Below are 21,343 nucleotides of genomic sequence, written 5' to 3' on the forward strand. Positions count from 1 at the left end.
GCAAAAAATTTGCAACATATTACTGTACTTCGTTTTACCACACAAGCTTTTCAGATGACGAGGCATTAGAAATGTAACTTAAAAGGAGATTTAGATTGGACATGCCCAAAAGCCCTTTTGGAACCATCCTACCCAAAAGATGGTTGGTCACTGTAGAATTAGATTTGGTTTTCCTAAGCTGGCAAGGGATAACAAGTGCGATAGGTTTCATGAATATGTTTTTAAAAACTTAATTTTTTGTCGTTTTATGCTATTCCTTAAATGCTATAGGCTTAACCTAACGTGCTTTACCCAAGGATAATCTTTTGGTTTATCATCTTTTGCGAGCCTGTTTATGAGAAGGTATTTGTTTTACTTTATCGAAGGGGGAAGGAGGTAAAATTAACAAAAGTATGACCAATCAGCTTCTATGATTTTATTTATTTTACGTTTTATGTACTTGCCTTGCAATAATGGCTTCAAGCAAATTTTGCATTTCCACCTTGAAAGAATTAAACTCTGTGGCATCTTTCCTGGAAGTGTCGATCTGGTACATGGAATTTATATGGTAAGTGTTCCATGGCTGTATATTTAGAATGTTTTCAACTTATCAAAATTTGCAAACCACCTTTCTCGTAATGATGTCAATAAATTTAAACCATTAGTATTCTAGCACATTCTGTCATGACATTTTATCTACATATATTTATCAAAAACAATATAAAACATTATTTTGGTTACCGGTGTTCTAGATGTCAGCCTCAATGAAATATAATCCTACACTTTCAAATATCTCATGTCCAATCTAACAGTGACAACCTAGATAGTCAGGAAAGCAACTGCCACCATTTAAATTGAACCAATTTTCTCTGCTCTATTTTCAGTTCAAAGACTTGCATGGTAAAAACCAGTGCTTGTGGAGTGTGGGAGTTGAAAAAAGTGCAAGAATCACTTGAGCACAACTGATACATGTATGTGAGAAATTAGGAATATAAATGAAAGTCAGCAGGAAAAAAAGGAACATAGAGATAAGAGATGGTCAATTAGCACTTCGAACCTGTTCTGCCACTCAATGACATCTTGGCTGCCCTGTGATCTTATTCCATACCTCTATCTTTGGTTCATATCCCTAAATAGCTTTAATTAATGTAAATATCACAAATTCAGATTTAAAATGAATACTTCGTAGTTTGTGGGAGATAATTCCAAATTTCTATCAATAAGTTCTCTATAAATGACAAAATGAAGCAAGGAAGAGAAGAATAATGCAATGAAGAATTTCAGGAGAGAAACATTAGGTCATGGCAGAATGTAAACTAGTAAAGGGCAGGAGCAAACTTGAAAGCCTGAAAAGCAACTTTAGGACTGAGACACAACAAGAACCAAGTGTGAAGCAGAGATCAGCACTGATGTAGATAGCAAATAAAATTGGAGAGAGATAAAAGGGGAGTGAAACCAAAATGGTAGAGGAAGAAACGTGATGGGAAGTAGACTTCAGAATGCAGGGAAACAAAGAATAAAGTATCAAAAAATAAAACAAGTCTTTTGTTTTACATTTTTCCACCAACAAAATTCTTAGCTAGAGGAATGGGGAGGCTGAGACTTTTGAAGACTACTGAATCAATCTGAATTGTACGACTTCTTTGGCAAGTGTGAAGCTGGGCACGAGCATGTATATAGGAAAGGAATATGGAAGAGAGATCTTGCAAATGTGATTCTAATCGTTCTATGTATAGGACATGCATGTTGGCAGACCAGTTTCCTTATTGTTTTATGAGTTGTTGCATCAATGCAAAATACTATGCAAAATATTTTTCTTCTGTCCTGATGTGATAATGCAATCAACACTATTCTGTTATGCTTATATAAACTAATGTTGATTGGTTGAGATGTCGTATCTTCTAGGATGGTGCCCTATAATGGGTGACAACAGAATTAAATTTTAGGAGAGTTCATTAAAAAAATGTTTTTATTGCGAGAGCCCATATAAGTTTGATGTACCAGAGAGTTACTTTAGGAAAGAAACAGAAAAGTGGAAAGGAAAACAAAGAACAGTGAACCTTAGAGCAGAAATCTAAGAGTAGGAAATCAAACTTCATATTATGTGAAACTATCAACCCAAAGTTTGTTAACAAGGAAAGCTGAGTATATTAAACTGGATTTAATTCTTTTTCCAATAAGTTGCTACAATTTCGGCAGTTCAGCAAAAAAAAATAGCCATTTCATTTGTTCGCTGTTAGAAATGTATTTGTAATATACATGGTTAAATATGATAAATACTGATTTTAGCATGTGCTAAAGAAAAATATACCTTTTACAAAGTGCTTGCATTCTCTATTGGAGTTAATATCCTGAGCATTATCTTCATTCATGTCAGTGCATTGGCATCACAGTTTAGATACTTAGAATCACTGAACGTGCTACTAGAAATGTTGTGTACATGGCAGTCGTTATGACAAAAGCCTGGGTGTGCCATTGGGGGTTACCAATTTGTTTCTCTGCAGTCCTCTATGCTGCTTGCGACACCTCAGCATGGTCGTGCGTACTTCAAAAATCTCATGAATAGCTTTGCGGAAACAATGAAAGTTGTAGTCAATCAAACCTGCAGTGTAGAAAAAAAAGGTAATCTAGTAAATGCCAAAAAGGTAATATTCACAAACATTCAAACTGTTTGACAGCAGGATTACATCAGCTGCACAAGTACTTCTGGGTTCAGAAATGTTAACTCTGTTTCTATCTCCATTGATGATGCCTGATGAACCAGAGTATTTCCAGCACTCTGTTCTTACTAACGTATTTCTGGGATGAGGGCTCATTCAGACTGCGCCAAATGATGTCATTTATGATTGGAATTCGCCCACCACATTAAAGCTGGCTTCATAGAAGAAGTTGATATTTGAACATCTGCCCAAGGCACGTGCAGATCTAGTGAGTTGGGAATCAATTAAGTCCAGGCAGCTCATTGCTCTCAAAAGATTCTGGGTCTGCTTATCCCTCCACAGAAGCTGCCTGACCTGCCAAATATTAACAGCATTTCGTGTTTATAGTTCTGACTTCCAGCATCCACAGTATTTTCCTTTAGCTACAGAATCAGCATCTGTCTTTTTAAAAAAAAGTATTATTTTTAATGGTTATCTTAAACCAAAGGATTGCATTACCACGGTACTACAGGAATGTCATATGCAAATGAAGAGCCCATGCTGATCCTGAATTTGCCATTAGGAAGACTGAGCTAACATTTCTTCTGATTTGTAATGAAAAGGAATTCAGAGATTAAGTTACTTAGGAATGTCCTATATTATGGGACCAGTGGTCAAGAAACACCTGTCTACATGGTGTTCATGGACAGGAATTCTGTTACATAAATTTTTCACAAGTAATTTGCCAGGTAAGCATATGTTGGTGAGTCATTTTTATGATGAAAATGGGCAATAGTTACCTTTGCGTTCAAAACTTTCTTCCCTAAGAAAACAAACCAGACCAAGGAATTTTGTCACTTCTTTGAGATACAAAACAGTCGTGTTGTTCAGCTTTATGATTGCCACGGATTCTTTGTCATATGTACTTCCTCCACCGAATTCTCGAAGCCTGGAAAAGTAGAGCGTAAAGAATGATCCCCTTGGGATTACTAGCAGTATGGTGCTACCTTGCATAAATGGCCACTCCTTAATTGTATTCAGATTTCTGGTATTGACAAGAGCTTTTGATTGGAAAACTGGGGGTGAAGTGGGAGTGTTCTAAACACAGTCGAGTTAAAAATAAATCTGTTGGTCCTCAAGCCAACGTATCTTTACTTAAAATTTTCATCAGTAGGAATTTCCACAGAAGGGGGAGATAGGAAGAGGACCTCCTATCAAAGAAGCATTATGGCACAGGACGGAAATTGGCACGGTGAGTATATGAGAATGGAGTGCAGATAGGTTTAAAAAAAGATCTTCTCTAAGCATGTGAACAGAAAGCAAGAAGTAAGAGAGAGGATGGACCAATTTGGGACTCAGAAGGGAGGTCCAAGATGAGTCTGCACAATGCAGGAAAAAACGTAATTGCACAGACAAATTGCATGTTGATCAATTTTTGGGAGAATTAGCACCTGTCATTAATATTAAATAATCCCTTTGGTGTGGGATTTTCTGGTATCCTGGTGCTGTTTATGTGATTTCCATTTCACCCAAATGAAATTAACAGTAGTGCATTGCCCAAAAATCACCTCCAGTGAAACGTTCACACATTGTCCAAACAACAATTGCTGCTGTCCACTCACAGAAGAACCAGGATTTATTTGTGCTGAAGGCTCTATGGTAACATTATTCAAAGGGCCAGACGTTTTTCTCCTGTGGTCATAGGCAGACTGTTGCACAGTTCTCTGCAAAACAAATATCAAGTAAACTGACCCACAGTGGGATCCCACTATGCTCCTCTCAAAATTTTGCAGCTAAATCTGTCAGAAGAAATCCTGCAAATAAAGAAGCTCCATGTTCACCAGATGAAAATGAGTTACTACAGGAATTAGACATCCAACAAGAGCATAATTGTCAGCAGAGACATCGCGGGCTGAAGGGCCTGTTCCTGTGCTGTACTGATCTATGTTAAAAGCAGTAGCACCCAAAGCCTTATCCTCAAAGGCTTCACTATGAATATTTATTGCTACCTTTCCACAAGGTGGTCCTCAATCACACCTGTCACCTCAGAAGATTTCAAGTACAAGCTCACACAGGTGCCTGTACTGCTTCCAAATTCAAAGTCATCTCATTTTTAGAAACCTAGCCTGAAGATCCTTCTAGGCTGTCTCTCCTGATTTATGCCATACATAAAACTATGCTACTCGCTGCTACATTACAAAAGTGAAAAACAAAATCACTTATCATGGTGGAGAACCTTAATTTTTTGGTTAATGTAACTTTAGCATCAGAACTGGTAGAGGTCTTTGGATGCAGTGCAAAGCTCCCAAAATTCCATGCATTCAAATATGGTATTTGTGTCCTTATAAGCATCTTCCTGCCATAATAGCCCTCATAACCTAGATGCCTCCTTCCTGGATGCATTGTTCCTCAGAGGCCTGTGCAGGTTCCTCTTTTGCTGTGGGATGCCTCTCCCAACCCTGTCCCGTCATTTAGCCCTTGTCCACGCTCCCAGTAGCTGGAAGGACGATACTTGTCTAATGATGCACCCCACTTGAAGCTGCCTCCTGAGGTTAGAGCTTTGGGGTATATGCTAGTTATATATCTACAGATGTTTTGCTTAAGTGCTCAGAGTGATGATAAAGTTGGCACGTATCCATCAAAAAAAATAAACTATTTTCCATAGCCTAAATGTTATTGTTTTGCTTTTTAATCTTTTAAATGTACCATTGTATAAAATACCCAAGTTACACATCAGTGGCATCCAGGTATGCCTGTTTAGCTTGCTGAAGGTAGCCTCAGAGATTAGGAAACAATGTTACAGCTTTTTTTGCATTCCTTTTGCAACAAGTTCAACCAAGTACTAACCCATATATGCAGGAAATGTCAATAACAACATCTATCATGTCACAGCAGAGTTCATAAGTTTGCATGTCTACTGGCATACTGTCTGTTGCAATGTAGATTTTGCTGACTACATCAAAAAGGAAGGCCTTTTCAATTCCTGAATTCTGAAATAAACAAAACACAATTAAATGTAAAAACAGATAAGGCAAATATATGATGGTGTTTTATAAATGGTGCACAACCAAGTACTTTTGAAATCAAAAATGTGCATAATCAGTGCATCTAAGAGTGCACAATATGAGCATAAAACTGAAAATGACTCAAGCAAATTAATAATACATTTTGAGTCTTCTATTACTTTTGGTGTCATTATAGTAGTGTCCAGCATGGTTAAATTACTGGATTAGTATTCTGAAGACCTGCACTATTGATCTGGAGACACAAGTTCAAATGCCACTATGGCACCTTTGGATCTTTAAATTAGGCTGACTAAATAAATTAATACTGGAAAGAAAAGGTAGTAGCAGTTAATTTCTTTTGTTAAAACATACAGGTTGTGCATTTCCTTTTAGCAAAGAATGCCTGCCATTCTTACCCAGTTTGGGCTGCATATGAAGATCCATGGTAAGATGGTTGACTCTTAACTTCCCAATGCAATGGCCTGGCAAACCACTCAGTTCCAGAACAATTATGAGCAGTATTAAAGGCTGATCTTACCAGTGATGCCCGTGTCTCAAGAATAAATAAAAAAACACAGAAATTTCTAATATTCCTTCAATCATGGGGCTAACCATAACTTTCAATGTTTGTGTCAAAAGTAAACCCCAAAGATTTTGGCATAATCCAGCAATACCAAAAAGAATCAAGGAGGGCATTTTGCTGTATAGATGAGAGATAGATGAGATATCTTTATTAGTCACATGTACATCGAAACACACAGTGAAATACATCTTTTGCATTGAGTATTCTGGGGGCAGCCCACAAGTGTTGCCACACTTCTGGCACCAGCATAGCATGCCCACAACTTCTGAAGCCAAATCCTTTACACTTATTGACAACATTTATATTGCTTCAGAGTAGACCCATTAAATTCAATAACCTCCTAAATGATGCTGATTGAATTTACTTTCATAGTATTTTCTGCTTCTGTTTCAGAGTTTGCAGTTTTTATATTTATTGGTACAAAGGCACGCTTTAACATTTTTAACTGGAAGTATACCAGTTTTACTGCAACAATTAAGAGAATTTTGCAAGTGGTTCAGTTAGTAGGTATAATTCTGTTGATGACAATAATTTTATCTTCTTTGTAATCAGCCAAGATTGACACTACATACCGCTAACCTGTGAGCCCTGATAGAAAACAAGCACATGATCAAGACAGCAGGTTATAGCTTGCCAAATTCATTAAAAAGCAAGAAACTGCTGATGCTGAGTTCTGAAGAAAGGTCATTGACTCAAAACATTAATTCTGTTTCTCTTGCTGCTGGTGCTACCTGAACTGCTAGATTTTTCTAGCACTTTCTGTCCTTATGCTGAGATTTATTGTTTTACATATGCAAACTTGGATGAGGCACCAGAAAACACAAAAGAGAACCACTATCTTCAAATTAGAAGGACAATAGGGAGGTAATTACATGAAAAACTCCTGGCACTTCATCATAAATCAAAGTTTCTGCACACACATTGTGCTCTAAAATCCACAATTATGTGAGTGCACAGTATAATCTTTCTGTATTTAGGGCAATTATTGACTATCCTGAATTGCCCGTTAACTAAATGGTTTGCTGGTTCATTTAAGGGGACAATTAAGAATTAACAACGTTTGTTTGGGTTTTTCAATGTTAACTAGGTTCTAGTATCACAAAAACCTTAGTGAATTAAATGTTTGTATCAATAAGCTAATAGTTTCATGGTATTAGCTAGTAGTTTCATGATAATAGTTTCATGGTATTCTGATAATAGCATTTTACTTTTTAATTAAGCAAACTTAAATTTCCCAGCTGCTATGATGGGATTTGAATTGATTTCTATGGATTATCAGTCAAAGCCTTGAGTTTGCTAGTGCTGTAACATCACCAATATGCTATCAAACCTTTTTAACTAAAAACAAATTTGTCATGTTAGGGCACTATCACACTATATCAGTTCTAATAGGATAAACTGAGACTATAAACTCATTTTATGATTTGTGCTGTCCTTAATTATCCAGTTTTCCTTTCATATACAGTGAGCCCTAGGACCTGGACATATTATTCATTCTCACTCAATGCAATACAGAGTATTTATGATGAAGTGAAAAGGCTTGAATTAATAGGCTTTATAATATGGGTGAGACAGAACTAATATGTTCATTCCAACAATGAAAACATGAGGTGACCATAGTTTAAATTGATGAAGATCCCTGCAAATTTTTTAAAGATGTTAAGTAACAAATAAAAACCCTGAACTTGATCGATTTAGATCATTTACTATATGCTCTTATTATACAGGGCTCATGAAAAGGACAGATTAGACTAACCTCCCAGACATCATGCCCAGAAAATCAGCCAGGTATTATCTGTCTTGTAAGGAAGGCAAATTTCATTTTATAAATGGATAATTATTTCAGTAAAATAATCAAACTCAGCAGCAGAATCATGTCCCAACTTTGAAACCAAACATTCAAAAAGAATGCTTATTTGCATCAAATCAGCTTATGACAGATCTTTTTACAGTACACCATTGCTTTCAATGGTGCAACAAGGTGGATGGGGTGGAGTTGCTTTGTGCGTTATGGATATCCTCAGTCCTCATATCCTCATTAACAACACTTTGTCAAGGAATGATTTGGAGGTAGAGTGGGTAGAACATGTGACTGAACTTGCACTGAATGGTTAATTGCACAGCAAGCAAAGTGAATCTACTCTGAAAGCTGAGTCTAGTTTAAGACCATAGGAAACAAACTACAGCAACTTCTCCCAATGAGCGTTAAATTTCTCCAGGATAGATTTGAATGGAGAATAGTTGCATATAAATTATGTGCATTAAATCAATCGCATTCACTGTATGGTTATATTCCAGGTTGGTAATTTCCTAAGCAGTCATCTTTGGACTGGCTGGGTAAAGTGTAATCATCACATAGCTTCCTGTTGCCTGGCACTTTAATTCTCCATCCCACACCCATGTTGATCTATTGGACTGTGGCCTCCTGCACTGTTATATTGAGGCCCCGCACAAGCTTGAGGAACTGCATTTGATCTTTGTTAAGGCACATTGCAGCCCTCTGGACTCAATATTGAATTCTGCAATTCAGGTAATTAGATTCTTCTGTTTGTATCAGCTGTCCATCTGTGATATTGTCTTAGCTTGTCTTTTTTTCTCTGAAAGTGGAGGACATGCCCAGCCTGACCTGCTAAGCATGCCTTCGTGCTCTGCATTTCACAACACCTAGTCTATATTATTTTTTTCTGTTTGCACTTTACAACTACTCCCATTCACTCATTGACCAGATAACCTTGTCACAACTTATCCCCATGGTCAGGCCAGTTTTACTCTAACAGAGACATCCACCCTCCCTTGCTACCTAGGGGCAGGCACGGTAATGTAGCGGTTAGTGTAACGCTATTACAGCGCCAGCAACCTGGGTTCAATTCCAGCCACTGTCTGTAAGGAGTTTGTACGTTCTCCCCATGTCTGTGTGGGTTTCCTCTGGGTGCTCCGGTTTCCTCCCACACTCCAAAAGACATATGGGTTAGGAAGTTGTGGGCATGCTATGTTGGCACCGGAAGTGTGGCAACACTTGCGAGCTGCCCCCAGAACAGTCTACGCAAAAGATGCATTTCACTGTGTGTTTTAATGTACATGTGACTCATAAAGATATCTTACCTTATCTTATCTTACTTAATGAGCTTCTTTCTCTCCTTCCCAATTCTGACAATGGGTCTTCAATATGAACATTAATTCTGTTTCTCTTCCCACAGGTGCAACCCCACCTGCTGTGTAGTTCCAGCATTTTCTGTTTTTACTTTAGATTTTCAGCATCTGCAGTTTTTTTTTGATTTTCATATCATCAGCACATGTAGCCACTCTCAAAGTGTGGGAAGTTTTCGACAAGATAATTGCAGGTTGTACTATTAACTTAAACGTAAAAGAATGTTCTAAAATAAATTACCTTAAAAATATACCAAAGTGCCCTTACTGGCATAATAGCCACAATAGTTGAGAAATAGAACTTACTGAGATAAAGATGTTTAATAGATTCTCTAAAGTTGGAAGCTGAGGAATCAGTTTCTGCACCACTTTGCTAAATGCTTCAAATATTGAATGGTCATAAATACTTGTCAAATAGAAGCTGTGGGGGGAAAAAACTATTTTTAATGACCAGATATCTTTAATCTCTGTAAAAAAAAATATAAATTACAGAGTGCAGAGAGAAAAAAAAATCAACACTATTATGAACAGAAGGAACCCAATGAGAATCTTACAGTTTATCACAGGAATACCAAGATAATTCCTTCCACTGCACTTAAACTCTTAAGACATTCTTCACAGTCCATTGTCAATCAGCAACAGTATCATCATTGTAATCTTCTTAACTCCAGAAACCATAACAGGATCAAAGCAAATGGTTTCTTACACAAGGCTGTTTGAGATATACTCCAAAGATTTCTATATTTCCCTCACTTCATTACCTGGTTGTAATGTTAGATCTGGCAATTGAGGATTATGGAGAACATGTTAGTATCCTAATCTTAATTTACAAATTCTTTCTCTATATTTTCCATTTAAGGTAGACAGGATAGAGTAGATGTACTGTGCAGCATCAGGTGGAAATTTCAATGGTCTCATTTCCCTTTTCCTATCTTTTAAAATTTTATTGAAATACATCTTCCAGTTTTATTTTGGTTCTTGCTTCACATCATAAATGATGATTTAGAATCAGAATTATTATCAGGTTTATTATCACTGACATATGTGGTGAATTTGTTGTTTTGTGGCAGCAGTACAGTGCAAGACATAAAAATTACTATCAGTTACAAAAATAAACAAATAGTGCAAAAGAGGAATAATGAGGTAGTGTTCATGGACCATTCAGAAATATGATGGCGGAGGGGAAGAAGCTGTTCCTAAGATGTTGAGTGTGAGTCTTCAGATTCCTGTACCACTTCCTCGATGGTAGTAACATGAAGAGGGCATGCATTTATGTGCATGCAGGCCTTAATTATCTATATGTGGTTTTGTTGCACCTGTTGCAAGGTGGAATTCTCATTTAACCCTGGCTCTAGTGGATCTTACAGGTTCAGGGTCACAGGAATATTTGGTGAGTTGGTATTCCCACTATGAATAGATCATATGCTTCTGCTGGGAGAGGGATGGAAAACAGCTGTGTTGTCTCCTGGCCTGATCTGCTACTGCAAACCAAAGGTTAAAATTTTTAAGTCCTGTCGACCCCTTAAAGAGCTCCTCTTATATACAATGAACTGGTTTACCTTATAATGTTAGCAGTGTTATCCTTCTATTTGGGACTTTTATTTACAGGAGCAAGAATGGCATTTAATGTATTTTAAGCCTCTGATATTTCAACATGACACAAATGTCAGTAAATTCCAAGCCTTCACTCAGAACCAGGAAGCCCTCTTCTCAAATCAAGAAACAATAGGTTCTCATTGCCTGCCTAACATGATTCAACTATGGTGAGGCCTAAGCTCCAAATCTATGCAGTAAACCTCTGCCTTCTCTGATGAACCAGAAGTGTGCATGCTGTTTTGGTGAGATAGAGAGAAGTTCCAGTTACTTTTAATTCCAAGGACTTCATTCCGTTCATTCCCAAATGGATCTCTCCTCCTGTCATGGCTAATGAATTTTGTTGAGATCAGAATAATTGTTTCCTGGGTTTTGCTAACAAATGCAGTACAAAAGCAATAAGTTCCTCTTATTAGAGCACTACAATAGCTATAAAAAGTGTTTGACATCTAAAATACTTATCCTTCTATTTTACACATACCTGAATAAACACCCACATTTAATCACTGAATGTTTGGCAATGGGAAACTGATTGACAACACCAGTTTCAGGGTTTGAAATGGTGCAATACATATGTGATACAGTACCAGATTAATCAGCATCGTTGCCTGAGATGTATCTCACATTACCAAAGCTTCATTGCAGGAATATAGGCATTCAGTTTTGTTTACTAGGAATTATATTTTCAACAGAGTCTCACCTGAGATGAATTTTTTCCAAACCAGCATCTGCAAGGTCATCGTTTGCTCGTTGATGGATATCCCTTTGTGTTTCTATCTTGTGGTCATCAGATAAACCATCTACTTTATGAATGAAAACTTCAAAATTGATCTCTTTGTTTACTTTGTATGCCCTGGACACAGTGAGATGCAATCTTGCCAAGGCCTCCATATAATCATCCTAAATTTCATCAAAGAAAATGTTTTATTTCACAATATGTACTTAAGCATAAAACAATTACTATTGTGAGCCAATTTTCTCTTCACCTGGATATTTGTATATCCTTTTCCATTTTTCTCTTGTTTGTAAATTGTATTGATTGACCACAGAGCAGAAAATCAGTCTGGGAATAAGGGATGCTGGTGAAGGGGGGAGTAACAATTGAAACAATGCAATTACCAAAGGTCTACTTGGGTTAAATTGGACATTAATTTCATCTGTTACCTGTGGCCAAGTGCTTCTCTATCCCAGTTGCCTCAGTTATTAGTGTTAATGAACAAAAATGTTCAAACATTTTAGTTCCTCCAAAGAAAGTTTACCTATTGTTCTTAATAACAATGTAATTATTTTCTATTCCAATTTCCAGCTATCCCTCTTCTCTACATCTTTGATTCCTTGAGGAGACAGATTATCCCGAGAGTATATCAAAGTGGCTAATAGTGTGGTTCTGTCTGACACTACAAATATATACCCGGGGTAACACACCTTAAGTCCAGAATATTGATTTTGCTGGAGAGATGAGATATTTATTGGAAAGTTTGCAATTTATTTGATTGTTGGTGCTAATTACATGGTTTATCTCAGATGTATGTAAAGTGATGGCTGAAGAATTCTCATGGTGGTTATATCGCAAATATTTTCACTTTGGTGATAATAATGATTTGGGCACTGGACACAGAAAATATTTTCAGTGAAGGAAGGTTTTATGGAATGTAAAATTAGTCAGTAACCTATTAGAAAGGTATAAAACATAACATCTTAAGCAATTAGCAACAAGATTAATAGACATTCAAAGGAAAAAAAAATGGTGACTACAAGTGGTAAACAGTATGAACACATTTGTCAATTGATCACAGATAATCAAAAGGATACAGATATGAGGTATACTCTCTCATTTTTCCATAGAAAGCCCCTCATCACAGCTCAAAATTGCCTTTCAAGATTCTAATCTGATTTAGAAACTGGTAACTATGACTACTGAAGGCACCTACTGAAATTCTCCATAGTAGTTAAGATGTTGGACAAAATGCATCACTGCCCAGAAATTAGATGAGATAGTATGATGTACTTGCACATTTTGTAATCCAATTTCAATGAAAATTAAAGCCCCAATGAGTATTTGGAAAATACCATATAGAACACAGACTATTCTGGATCTTCCATGTGCATGACCTATAATGCATAGTTTACTGGACATGTGCTGTGGCGTGCAACTGACACCCCTCCCAGGAGTTTCAATGGCCCAGACAGTCCACAAGCCATTCGTGCAAAAGCAAGTTTCCAACATGCCTGTGAAGTTGCTTCCGAGTAACTTAAAGGGAAACTCACTGAACAGATCCCAGGCCAGGACTGGGAAATTGACTCAGGTATGTAATTTACTTACCCTCAAAACATCCCTCACATTTCCCCCACCAATAGTAGAAACAACCACCTCACCAGCTCTAAGTTTTTGACTCTCCCTCAATCCCTTCCACCCATTAATTTCTTGAATTGACATTCTCCAAAACACACTGATCTCCCATGGTATGGTACGGTAGCATAGCGGTTAGCGTAATGCTATTACGGCGCCAGAGACCTGGGTTCAATTCCGGCCACTGTCTGTAAGGAGTTTGTATGTTCTCCCCGTATCTACATGGGTTTCCTCCGGGTGCTCCGGTTTCCTCCCTGCTATGTTGGCGCCGGAAGCGTGGCGACACTGGCAGGCTGCCCCCAGGACACTACGCAAAAAGATACATTTCACTGTGTGTTTCAATGTACATGTGACTAATAAAGGTATCTTATCTTAAACCATCAGATTCCAAACCATCAATCCCAATATCTCAAAGCAGTTCTGGCCACTGATGTTCCACCCTCCCAAACACCAATTGCAGCACTTTGACAAGTGATCACAGGACTCCCTACCCTTGTCTACCAAACGACCTGACTAAACCCACCACTGACTGACAATCATCCCTCTCCTGCAACCCCAGCAGCTGATCTTCATCCCGCCATATCCTCAACCCATCCCTTCCCCATGACCTCCCCAATTCCAGGCATCCCTGGCAGAACCACAAAGGAAAGGTCTTAGCTCATTTGAATTTCCCAGCATCTGACACACAGAGGTTTGCAGCACCATTGCACTGCAACTATTAAATGTGCCTTTTTGACCCTGACAAAAAGGGTCACAAATGTTTAAGTGTCACAAATTTGTGCCTCTCAGCACAAATGTTTAAATTAGCACAAAATCATATATCATATAATATTTAAATATGAAGTTCAGGTTACTTTACCTGCGAGTCAATCACAAATATCAAAGCTCCTGTCCCTCGGAAGATCATCTCATAATCAAACGTTGGGTCGAAAAAGTCAATCTGCCCAGGGAAATCCCAGATTTGAAAATTGACAAAAGAGCTATTGGAGATATCGTCACGGCAGATTTTGTTGGTACTTTCTAAAAAGAGCGTCTCATTAGGTGACATTTTGTGAAAGACCACTTTCTGAATGGAAGATTTGCCACTTCTTCTCAATCCCATTAGCAGGATCCTGGGTTTGACCTCTGTGCAGCAGTCATCACTGAAGTGCATAACTGAAAACAGAAAGGCAAAGTATCATTTCATCCATGGAGGCAGGGGAGACTAAGCAACCAAAAGCACTTTTATCCCTGTGTTCCTTGTACTCACACTTTCTCCTGGACTTACGCTAACTTCTACAGGGGATCTGAAACTTTGTGAACGTGAAAAGCAGGCAAAAGAACCTTTACAAAGGCACTCACCATGTTTAGTGTGTATCTCACGGTTAAGTGCTGCAGTTTGATGCATTTCCATTCATAGGAATATGTATTTTCTCACAAAATTTCTGTCCTACGAAGATTCTGGAAGAACACAGCAAACTGAATTGCAACCTCCTCTCTGTTATTATCTCTGAGCACCAAAAACTTAGTGTGTGCTAATAGCCTCAGTTATTCTCAAAGCAAAAACATGGTCATGTGAAGATATTGAATATGTTGGGCTCTACTGTGGTCCCCATGTTAAAGTACTCTGCTCATACTGATTATTTAAACTCAACTATTTAGTATGACCACTTGGGAGAGGTTTCAGAAAGTATTCATTAGTTGTGTAATCACACAGCAGGTTATTTCAGCATCTTTTCAAGATGAAGGGTGAAAAACTCTGGAATATTAATAAACTTTCCTTCTAATATGTCAGTCTTTTATAATGTAAAACAATACATTGGTGTTTTTTGTTAAGAATCTTTTTCGTGAAATATTACCAATGGATCAAAAATGTGTTTAGCAATTAGAACTACTTAGAACCTTTTAGTCCTTTGCAAAAGACCAAAAAGGCAGAGTGAATATACTCAAAGCTTCCAATCAATAACTGGGTTTGCTTCTAATAACTACACATCTCGAGAGCTGAAATGATAATGACAATAGGCTTGTCTTGAAAGTTTTGTTTTTTCTAAGAGTTACAATGGAACTTCAGTTGGAACTAGAGAAATTTTCATTAGAAATGGAAGATTTGTGAGGAGTTTCTGTTCTGGCATAATTGATGTTGATAATGATTCTAGAATTAGCAGAAGGGATTTTGTTTTACAAATCCCAGTTCAGTAGAATTAGTTACAATCTTTTATCCCAGCAGCATCATCACTTACTTTTCTATTTGACACTGCTGAAGGCTGTGATTTCTACAACTTCACTCAGGCACCCCTTTATCTTCTGCAAGGCTGGACAATTTTACCAAGAACTGAAACTGTTTAAATATTTCAAAGGTTTCTTGGCTAGCCTACAACCTCCATAAACTTGTAATCATCCAAGATTTTGCTACCTTAATCCTAAACTGGACCACACCCCTTCACTCATTGTTTTGTTGCATATTCACCTGGTAGTCCCAATCTAAAATAATTTTTTTTGTTTAAAATCCCTCCACTGCTTCAGCTTTCTACATCACTGGAACCTCCTCTAGCCCCACAACCCTCCCCTACCCATCAAGATACCTGTGCTCATCCAACTTCTGGCTCTGTGTGTGCCTACATTTAATTACTCCATTAACAACCATGCTTTCAGCTAACTAGACCCTAAGCTGTGGAATTCCCTCCCTAAAACTTCCCCAGCTTGCCTTTCCATCAGTTAATGCTTCTGTCTCACAAACTTCAAACTTTCCTTCCAGCTGTTGGGATTCTTTCTCCCAAATGCATATTTAACCTCGGGCTAAACTTGGCCAAACATTCCAAAGGTCAGTGTGGACATTCCAGTACATGAGTGTGGCATTGAGTGAGGGTAATCATGGCCAAATCCATCCTTAGCCCATGTTCACAGACATATTTCATTTGTTCAAGAGCAATAACTTGTATGAATTCCCATTACCTGCCTTGGAAACATGGAGTCAATGGTAGAGCCCACCAAATGCTGCAGTCAAGGTTAACTGAGCCTGCACAGACCAGGGACCTGGTTTGTCCTGATATTCTGTTGGTAAATGCACTGTGGTTTAGTTGTATAGATCAGGAATGGTTGAGGTTTGATTCATGATCGGTGCTCAGCTAGCTGATCTCAGTTGGAGTGGAGATGGAGCTCTGTAGTTGACCCCAATGTCTCTGAGCTAGGGAGGGAAAGATTAGCTGGGGTGTCTGCTCTTGACTGCCATCTTATGACCAAGTGCTCGTGTGAAATTAACATGTGTAAAACATCTGGCTCTCTGTCAGACTTTGATTTCACTCCTGTGAAGTGTTTGGGCCTTTTCATTATGTTAAAGGTGCCACATACACTCATATTAGTTGCTCTGCTCACATGAAATTAATGCAGATGTACTTTGCAAAATGCCAGGAGCTGGTTGATATTTCTCTTCTCAGGAGCATGTATTCTCTGTTGATTTGTAATGTCCAACAAGGCCCATCTGTAGAGTGTGTAGACAAATATACACAAGACACAAGCAGCACAAACAAGGAGTTTCTTCTTTATTCAGTGGCCCCTTTCTGGAACTTTCTGTGAAACATTGTTATAATCCAGAGAGCAGTTAGTCACATGAAGCAATCCTGAAGGAAGTAACAGCCTTAAAGCAACAATTATCATTCACAACTAATCCAAGATGTTCCACAGCTTAACAACATTGCGGCTGATTCTAGTGCAGCTATCACTAAGCAGCGATCAGCTTGCTAAGGAGCAACCCTCATTCAAACTCAGCGGTTCCTGATCTCTTCAACTGAGCCACAGTGCTCTTACTCAAAAAAATGTGGCATGAAGAGAGATAAGTGCTGGGCCCTCAACTATTTACAGTCTATATTAATGACTTGGATGAGGTGACCCATAGCAAATTAATGTTGCAGTAGAAAGGGACCTGGAGTTCCTAGTATGTGAAATACAAAAAGTTAGCATGCAACAATATCACATAATTAGGGAGCTAATGGAATGGTGGCCTTTACTGAAAGGGGTACAGAATATAAGTGTTGATGCAGCTTCACACAGCACTAACGAGATCACATCCAAAGTACGATGTACAATTTTTGTCTCTGCATTTAAGGAAGGATCCTTTTTTTGTTAGGCGGTCCCTTGGAATTAAGGACGACTCGCTTCCACTTTGGCTTGTTGGTTCTCAGATGACCGATGCAACCAATGCTGAAAATGCCAACTCATTCAGGGATAGGGCAGAAAAGGGCTGTGAGCTGTTCCTGAGGTGTGCACTCCTTCTACTGCTTACATAGGGCCTCTGTGTATTCTTGATGCATGGCTTTGATGTTCTCAATAGCATCCTGCCAGCTCCTTCTGTACGTCAAGTGGTCATGGCCCAAGGATTAAGAAAAATTGGTGGGGATGTTGCAATTTTTCTGAGGAGGCTTTGTGCACATCCTTGAATCTTTTCTTCTGTCCAGATGGCAACCTGTTCCCACGACAAAGTTTGGAATGCTGTATCTATTATGGGAGTCTGATGTTGGGCATATGAATGAGCCCAAAGGGGCTACCTGAGTATAACTAGGAATATTTGTCTGGAAGAGGACACTGATGTTGGTTCACTTATTCATCCAGTTTAATTTGGAAGACTTTGCAGAGAGAGGATTGATGGTATCTTTCCAGTGCCTTGAGGTACCTGCTGTAGGTAGTCTAGGCCTACAGAAGGACAGGGATTACTGCTGCCTAATACAACATGAGACTTCTGTCAAATTTGAACTCTTGGTCTTCAAGCATCCTTTTTCTTGATCAACCAAAAGACACGCTGGCATGTTGAAGACAATAGTGAATTTCATCTTGACTGAGAGATGGCTCTTGAGATATGGGAAATGCTTCATGTTTTACAGGGTCTCACTATGAACCTTTATTGTCAAGAGACAGCATTGAACAGCAAGAGGCAGATTGGTGGAAGACTTGTTTTGTGGATGTTGAGTGTATGGCCCATCCCCTAGTATGCTTCGGTAGTTTGGAGCTCAACCTGTGGCAAACACAAGTGTCTTCTTCATACTGCACCTCAGCTGCTGGGGTTTAGGTGACCTTGGCTCTAACTAGGATGGACCCTTTCCCATTAGTTCTGCAGATTAGCTAATTCCACAGGAGGTTTGTTGAAGGGAAGATATAGCATTGCAATGAGTAAGATTGAAAAAAAGTATGATGCAGCTTTTTGGACATCGGTCTTCCTTATATGCCATTAAGAAGCAAATGTAAGACAGGGACACATTTCTGTGGGCTGCCAAACTTGAGGAGTGTTCCTTTGTCCCTCCCACTTGATGGAGCCAAATGCTTTATTGAGGTTGAAGAAGGCAATGTATAGTGACTGGTGCTGCTCCCTGCATTTTTATTGGAGCTGTCATGAAGTGAAGATCATATCAATGGTGCCTCTAAATAGATGGAATCGAAACTGCAAGTTAAGGAGAATCTCTTCAGTCATTGAGAGGAGGCTGTTCAGAAAGACCCTGTTATGACTTTCCCCATGGCAGACATTAGAGAGATCCCTCTGTAGTTACCACAATTGGACTTCCTTGATGATGGTCACGATTACGGCATCTCTGCATTCCCTAGTATATCTTCCTCTTCTTAGATGTGGCTGATGAGATTGTGGATTCATGACTGAAGTTTCTCACCACTCAGTTTTAGGATTTCAGCAGGGAAACCATCTGCTCCTGCTTTAGTTGGGGTATATCATCAGTCAGGAGTGGTGGTAAGTGGGACTAAATAGACTGAACATAAGAAATAGGAGCAGGAGTAGGCCATCTGGCCCGTCTAATAAGATCATGGCTGATCTGGCTGTGGAGTCAGCTGCCTTTTCCCCATAACCTTTAATTCCCCTACTATGCAAAAATATATCTAACTGTGTCTTAAATATCTTTAATGAGGTAGCCTCTACTCCTTCCCTGGGAAAGAATTCCACAGATTCAATACTCTCTGGGAAAAGTAGGTCCTCATCATCTCCATCCTAAATCTACTCCCCCAAATCTTGAGGCTATGTCCCCTAGTTCTAGTACTGCTGTGGGATGGGAAGTACAGAGAAAGTACATCAAGTACGGAGTTGCAACTGAGGAGGTTTTCAAAGTGCTCCTTCCTGTGGGCAGTGACTGCCTCTCTGTCCTTGACATGTTCACCTCTTCTTTTGGCTCTCAGTGGAGCAGGGGCTTGGGTGTTGTGCAATTGGTGTGCCATAGCTACCCCATGTTAAAAGAAACCAATCACAGGCAAATTCCACCCCACAATATAAAGTTCATGACCTGGAACATCAGGATTGTCATGAACAGTTCCAGTGACAGTGATAGACCTGACGGCTGCCCTTCCATCATTGCTCAGGAATGCAGATACTTTGACAATGAATCACTGCCCTCAGTGAGACACAACAGGCAGGAGATGGCCTGCTTAAAGAGTACAGTGATGGGTACTCCTCTTTCTGGAGGGCAACTCAGAATTGTGCACTTTGCCGTCAGGAATAAGCCAATTATTGATCCCTCCTGTGGAATTGGTGAATGCCTGGGACTCACAGAACCAACATGCTATAGTCATCAGTGCATACACCTCAATGCTGGAAACTTTGAACAGGCCAAGAAGGACTCTACTCTGACCTTGAGAAAATTCCAGGCCGCATCCCAGAGAGGGACAAACCGACCCTCTGGATGGCTTCAACACCAGGGAGGAAAAAGGACGCAACCCTCTGAGAAATTGTGATTGGCAAAGTGGGTGTTGGGAAAGCCAATACCATCAGGGTCTTCTCCTGGCAAATGCTCGGAGTGTGGTCGTAACCAACATCTTCTTACAAGACACACTTTCATTAGAGGTGGTGCAGACAAGTTTCACTGGGTTGATTCCTGCAGTGAAGAAGTTGACATATGAAGAAAGAATAAGCTGGCTGGGCCTATACCCAGGAGTCTGGAAAAAAGAGAGGTGATCTTGTTGAAATGTATAACATTTTGAGGGGGATTGACAGGGACAATGAGCGGAAGTTTCCCCTAATGTGGGTATCTGAATTCAGAACAAGGGGTAGCCCATTTAAGACAAAGATGAAGAGGAAATTTTCCTCTCAGAGCAGTGTGAATCTTTGGAATTCTCTACCGCAGTGAGCAGTGGAGACAGGGTCACATTGAAGGCACAGATTGACAAACATTTAAACTGCAGGCGAGTCAAGGGGTATGGGGAGAGCACGGGAATGTGTTTTGAGGCTAAGATTAGACCAGTCACGATCTAATTGAATGGTGGAGCAGACTCAAGGGGTCAGTCGCCCTACTCCTGCTTCTTAGGTTCTTGCGTTTCTTGTTTCAACAGGAGAAACCAAACAGCAAAGAAAAGTCTCCAGACCCTGTGGGCTCATTTAATTTTAGCTACAAACACTACAACCAGATTCCATATCTCCATGGTCGGGAATACATTTTGGTGGGGGCAAGTTTCCATTCCTAGCCTTCTTAAAAGTGAACGGGGGTGTGAATCCATGTCACATTTGGCACTGTCATGATCAGTAAAGTCTGGCCACACATATCCTGGCTCAGGCAGAAACAATGGTCGTTCGGGAGAAAAGGATCCAGTGATGGGAAAGCAGCTTAAAGAGTGAAAATGTTTATACCAGCAGGACGGACACAGAGTAACGATCCGCATGGTGGACATGAACCGTATTAAATGAAATGTACTCATGTGACAATGATGATGAAGCGAGTGAGTGTATTAGATGCGTTTGCTGTCCCAGATGGGTCCCACACAATCGGTCAGCTGGGCGATTGCTTTCTTCGTACCTTCATCGGGCGAGGTTCCGTTCTCCAGAGCTCCCTCCCCGCCGCCGCACTCGGCGTCCCCTCCGTAGGCGAACTCGAGTCCGATGGAGCCACATTCGCTGTCCTCCGCCTCCCCGGCACACTCGTTCATCTTACCCGCAGCCCTGGCAGCGGCGGCTGGATCAGCAGACTGCTTCAGTGTTGTTCACCGTCACCTGATAGTGGGAAACCATGACGAACTTTCAACTCGCCCCCAGAAAACATCCGGTGACAGACGAGGAGACGGAGAGTGAGTTGAGAGCGGACACTGCAGG

General features: G+C 39.6%; 1 protein-coding gene across 1 annotated transcript; it reads right to left on the reverse strand.

Moving 5' to 3' along the window:
- Positions 1 to 2,039: 2,039 nt before the first annotated feature.
- LOC127575140 (ras-related GTP-binding protein D-like) lies at positions 2,040 to 21,330 on the reverse strand. The gene is made up of 7 exons (XM_052024825.1): positions 21,051 to 21,330; positions 14,156 to 14,451; positions 11,647 to 11,846; positions 9,660 to 9,774; positions 5,466 to 5,608; positions 3,419 to 3,567; positions 2,040 to 2,581 (listed from the first exon to the last, which is right to left on the reverse strand). The coding sequence occupies exons 1-7, from the start codon at positions 21,178 to 21,180 to the stop codon at positions 2,430 to 2,432; spliced, it is 1,185 nt and encodes a 394-aa protein (XP_051880785.1). The 5' UTR covers positions 21,181 to 21,330; the 3' UTR covers positions 2,040 to 2,429.
- Positions 21,331 to 21,343: the final 13 nt, after the last annotated feature.

The sequence above is a fragment of the Pristis pectinata genome, chromosome 10, assembly GCF_009764475.1.
Source record: "Pristis pectinata isolate sPriPec2 chromosome 10, sPriPec2.1.pri, whole genome shotgun sequence".
Lineage (NCBI taxonomy): Eukaryota > Metazoa > Chordata > Chondrichthyes > Rhinopristiformes > Pristidae > Pristis > Pristis pectinata.